General features: G+C 30.7%; 1 protein-coding gene across 1 annotated transcript in view; it reads right to left on the reverse strand.

The window, feature by feature from the left end:
- Window positions 1–5,934, reverse strand: part of LOC106472952 (nose resistant to fluoxetine protein 6-like) — a 25,589-nt gene that overhangs the window by 10,277 nt on the left and 9,378 nt on the right. Inside the window, exons 7-10 of the mRNA XM_022401480.1 lie at window positions 5,717–5,810; window positions 3,200–3,292; window positions 2,162–2,327; window positions 836–915 (exon numbers count right to left, since the gene is read on the reverse strand). Of these exons, the coding sequence (XP_022257188.1) occupies window positions 836–915; window positions 2,162–2,327; window positions 3,200–3,292; window positions 5,717–5,810 (433 nt within the window). The remainder of the gene's footprint in view (window positions 1–835; window positions 916–2,161; window positions 2,328–3,199; window positions 3,293–5,716; window positions 5,811–5,934) is intronic.

Raw genomic sequence — 5,934 nt, forward strand, 5'->3', positions numbered from 1 at the left:
AAATACTTTGTTTTTTAAAGAGTTACTGCAAGACAAAATACAAGTCCTTTCGCTCCTTTGCTTCAAAATATCGGAGTAAAAATCGTAAGAATTTGATGGGATTTTTGTGCTTTCGTCAATGTTTTTAGTGAAGTCACGTTTTTACGACTAAAAGAGAACTTTAAAAGGACGAGTTTCATATTGTTTGTATAATTACATGTGAAAAAGGGGCACCTTGCCCAAACAGTCCACTAGGAACAGTGATTGTATAATTACAAGCGAAAAGGCGCACCTTGTAGAAAAGCCATCTCAACATTTAATTTCTTTTTTAAAAGTTTTTTCTTTACTTGTTTAAGTATGAGCTAAATTACAAGAACAGAGAAGATTGATCAGTAATACGTGCCGTATTATGAGTAATAAAACTGAAAGCACCTTTAATCACATACTTTTTTGACTAGTCCAGTACGGGTTTCCATAAGGCTTAAGATAAAACGAAGTCCAGATTGAAAGAAAAACCACAAACTGATATATATTCAATTGGTATTGTGGTTAGGATTTCGGGGTCTGGATCGGAAGGTTCAAGGTTCAAGCCACATATGTTGTCCAATACGTTCAACTGGGGATAATTATAGCTACGACAATCAATTCCGTTGTTCACTTAACAATAATGGCACAAGTAAATAGATCGAATTAGTGATGACTGAACCATAAGGTTCTCTTACCTAGCCGTTTAGTCCACGTGCTGCACCAGGTGCCGCTCAGGCAAAGATTAACCAATAACTGAGAAAGTATAGGCTAACAACTCGTAACATAATATAGAGGTGGTATATGAATATAGCATCATAATAAAACTTACTTATAGAGAGGAATAAGGATTAGGGGAGTCAACACAAAGAACTGCATATCATTGGACAGGTACCATCCATGGGCAAGACACTGAAAACAGAAAGTTTCTTTCAGTGGTTTAAGTACATCATATAAGTTAATGTTTCTGTGTTCCGGAAGTAACATATACTTTCATTAATAGTATTAATTATACTAGCTAATATATCTAAGGTCATTTCTTTATATTTTGATTTATTGTCTATTATTATACTTGCATTATAAAGAACATTTTACAATGTTAGCTTAATATGTGTATTTAGGGCTAACCTAAGTCTCCTAAACTAGACGAACCTCGTGAGATATTATTGGGATTACGACCGAGAATATCGTTAACAGCGAGGATACCTAAATGATGAAACGATGGATGCTAATCTTTATAAGTAGAAACGTAAGTAAATGTTATGCTTAATTAGCTAGACTGATGGCCAGGTTGATTTTTAGCTTCGTTGTAAGTACGTAGCTTACTCTGATTGGAAGATTGAATACCAATAAATATGTTATTTTTAACATGTTAGTAATTTTAACTAATTCACAGCTATGGACGTAAGTAAAGATAATTTTGTTAGAGAGTGAGGAATTTGTTGAAATTTAGCAAGGAACTAGAATGTTGATAAATAATTAATTAATTATTAATTTGTCACTTGTGGAACCAGATTATTGTTTCAACTTTATTGCGTTCTTATAACTCTTTTCTTTATTTTAAAAGTTAAATTAGCAGTACATTATTGCTAAGCCTTATTGGTCATCAGAGGGTTAAAAATAATATGCTCTTTTGTTACTCAGGAAAGTTCAGAATTTTGCCTAGAAATGTGAAATTTATACTCAGGTGGTCATCCGGTGGGACAGTAGTAAGCTTATGGACTTACAACGATAAACTCCGGGGTTCGATATCCGGCAGTAGACCCTGCAGATAACCCAATGTATCTTTGCACTTAAACAAACCAACTAAGATAAAATCAGCCGACTTTTTTTTGGTTTGTTTGTTTGACACGTATCTTACAACCATGATTCATCTTTGCACAATACTAAACTATATTTTGACTTTAGAAGTAGAGTTACAGATTTTGCTTACAAGAACTTGTCATTATTAGTGAAACTTCCGTAGTAACACCAGCTTTTAAACAGCTCGAACACAAATCTCGAATATTTCACGTTAAAAAAACACTGTATACTTACTATTGATATAGAAAGATGGCTGTGATCTGAATATATATATATATATATATAAAGAAAAATCATTTTTCATAAATAACTAATCAGTAGAAAAGTTTGTCAATTATTTTTCAACATCACTTACAATTTCTTGGGATTTCACGAAGTTGCTGATGTAAAGAAGTGATGCCCACCAGGTTTTTTGACAAAAATTTGCCTGACTAACGACAATATCGTTCCAAAATGGGCCACGTGACATGACTTTCCAAACAACGGTGAGGGCGATAATGAGGGCGTAAGGTGGCGTCAATCTTCATTTAGAATAATTAATAACTGATTAAGTTATGGAAATGATGGATAACCATGTCTCAAATTAAATATCCTAATATACAATATAGTGTTATGTCTCTATGGTTACAATTAAAGCTCCTAACGTACAGTACAGTGTTATGTTTCTATGGCTACAATTAAAGCTCTTAATATACAATACAGTGTTATGTTTCTATGGCTACAATTAAAGCTCCTAACGTACAGTACAGTGTTATGTTTCTATGGCTACAATTAAAGTTCCTAACGTACAGTACAGTGTTATGTTTCTATGGCTACAATTAAAGCTCGTAACATACAGTACAGTGTTATGTGTTTAAACTTAGTAATTATTAAGCTATGGCATCCATAAGCAGTGTGTAGAAACAACCGACGTCATGTTTTATATATTACTTTTTACAGCTTAAATTCTGGTACAATGATTTATAAAACTAGGAAATATATTTTCATTTATTTTGGAATATACATTTATTAAATTAACAATCAGATTACTCTAGTAGAAGTAAAGTTAAAAAGCTACTAGTACAATGACTCACTAGTTTCTTATTGATAAAATATGGATAAAGTCGTCTGGATAAAACTTCTCACTTGGAACTTACCAAAATCTCAACCAACAAAAGACCGTGCTATTTTAAACACGAACATTTACTAGTAGTATCATGAATAGGTTATTGTTTTGTATGGCAAAACATTTTTTTTCATTTTTTTAAACTCCTTGGCGAAACGTTATTTTAAAGGTATATTTGAATAAATAAATATATATATATATATATATATATTCATTTAGTTTTTAATAAAACATATCAACTACACACATTGGTGGATAGTTTTAGTTATCTAAAGTTTTTTAACTTACCTCAAAAACCGATGAAAATAGTACAGAGGTAAATTTAAATGGCCGTTATTTTTCTTCATCACTTTTAAGGTAATGTAGGTCACCAGTAAACCACTAAAAAATTAAAATAAAACAATTTTTAGGTTATAAAATAAATCGAAAGAAGTTGCAAAAGATAATAGTTTAATAAACACAAATATATAAGTCGTGTACAATAGCAGATAGACAGAAATTGAAATATAACTGGTAAAACAACAAACATTTGTTATCCAGCAAGATCAAAAATAGGCTTAAAACAAATTGAATAAGAGAGGCTTAAATAGGATTTGAGAGAAGAGTACCCGTGGTAGGCACAGTACAAATAGCCTATTGTGTAGCTTTGTGCTTAACAACAAACAAACAATTTAACGTTTGAAACTCGAATTTTAGCGTCATAAGCCCAGAAACTTACCACTGAGCCACTGGGGAAGAGAACAGAAGTTAAATAATATTGACCAATTTCTTTTAGATCTATCGACAAAAAGCAGACATTAAATAATATTGACAAGTTTCTTTCAAAGCTTTTAACGTAAAACATACATAAGTAATAGTATTAGGGTCTATATCTTCCATACTACATTACTTGAAACTGTAAACTTGGTTTCGATTTACCATAGAATTAGAAAGATCCGTATTAAAATCAGACGAAAGTTCGTGCCCACCTATTTATCCGTTACACCAAGATTAGTTTTATTAACACATATTTCAAAATACTACCGTCATATTAATGAGAGTTTGATATGACCTTCCTGAAGTAATTTGCTGTTTCCACATTGAACAATTACGTACAACTAAGATATTTCTATAAGTTTAGATATTGAATAAAACAGTTTACCTTCTCGAGGAAAAAGGAACTTGATATCGTTTTAGGGAGCCTTAAAACCGTACTGAAATACTTGCTAGAAAAAAAATATAGATAAATCAAACTAAGTCAACTTACTGAGTGAATTGGTTGATTGTAAATATCCCTGATATTCCTACGCGACTAAGTATAGCGCGCGGTGATCTGGTAATTCGATTTGCAAAACGTGTAAACTTATTATTTTGATATATATTATACAAAAAGTCCTAACTTAACCCCACTCGTCATTTATAAACTGGACCTTTCAATTTCTAGTAACAGTTAAACAATGTTAATTTTGTGTTACAATATATTATCATATAAAGATGTTCTCAATAAACTTTTAACGCAATTAACACAACACCTATGCATAAAATATGATTTTTCTTATCTATCAATAAAAAAAAGTAATGGCAACTTTTTTATACAGAGTATCGTATTACGTAAATGTGTGTTCTGCACACTAACTAACTTACTATCTTGCACACTTATTTAAGCTTCAATATTTCACAAATTTCCTAGATGAGAGCTTTTTTTTCGCCATTGTTGGAAATGAACAATAATATTATTCAAGCTTCTAAAACCTAAACGTGAAACCCAATCTAGCATTCAATTCACCACACGTTACTGAATACATCTCCAACTGCTAACCCTGAACAACAATAAAACTATACTTTATGTGGTGATGGCGTTTTGAAAATGTCTTTTACTTGCGCAGTAATCCTATATTTATATATATATAGGAATTTAAAGACTATGAACTTTAATCAGTTAGTCTGGCTGAATAATTCACTAGAATCAATTAGTACATTCAACACTGCATATTTTTTGAAATTCTTATATAAACATAGGGAGCACTATAATTTGGTATATAAACATAGGGAGCACTATAGTTTGTTATATAAACAAGTGGAATACTATAATTTATTATATAAACAGTTGGAACACTATAGTTTGTTATATAAGCAGTTGGAGCACTATAGTTTGTTATATAAGCAGTTGGAGCACTATAGTTTGTTATATAAACATAGGGAGCACTATAGTTTGTTATATAAACAAGTGAAATACTATAATTTATTATATAAACAGTTGGAACACTATAATTTATTATATAAACAGTTGGAACACTATAGTTTGTTATATAAACAGTTGAAACACTATAGTTTGTTATATAAACAATTGGAATACTATAATTTATTATATAAACAGTTGGAACACTATAGTTTGTTATATAAGCAGTTGGAGCACTATAGTTTGTTATATAAGCAGTTGGAGCACTATAGTTTGTTATATAAACATAGGGAGCACTATAGTTTGTTATATAAACAACTGGAATACTATAATTTATTATATAAACAGTTGGAACACTATAGTTTGTTATATAAGCAGTTGGAGCACTATAGTTTGTTATATAAGCAGTTGGAGCACTATAGTTTGGAATATAAACAGTTGAAACACTATAGTTTGTTATATAACCAGTTGGAGCACTATAGTTTGTTATGTAAATAGTTGGAACACTATAGTTTGTTATGTAAACAGTTGGAACACTGTATTTTATTATATAAACAGTTGGAGCACTATAGTTTGTTATATAAGCAGTTGGAGCACTATAGTTTGGTATATAAACAGTTGAAACACTGTAGTTTGTTATGTCTTACCTCAAAAAGAAAAATGTATCAACAGAAACTGTAGCATTAGAAACAGCAAGGAATGCGAAGTTTGTGCCAATCTTTGTCATCTCTATAAGGTTTTCTAAAAAAAATGAATCACATAATTAAAAGTTAATTAAATTTTATTTCATCATGAAACTTGCCTGATATACTAGGTAACACAAGGAAGTACTTAAAAACCCTATTGTGTTACCTAGTATATCAGG

The sequence above is a fragment of the Limulus polyphemus genome, unplaced genomic scaffold, assembly GCF_000517525.1.
Source record: "Limulus polyphemus unplaced genomic scaffold, Limulus_polyphemus-2.1.2 Scaffold5766, whole genome shotgun sequence".
NCBI classification, from domain to species: Eukaryota; Metazoa; Arthropoda; class Merostomata; order Xiphosura; family Limulidae; genus Limulus; species Limulus polyphemus.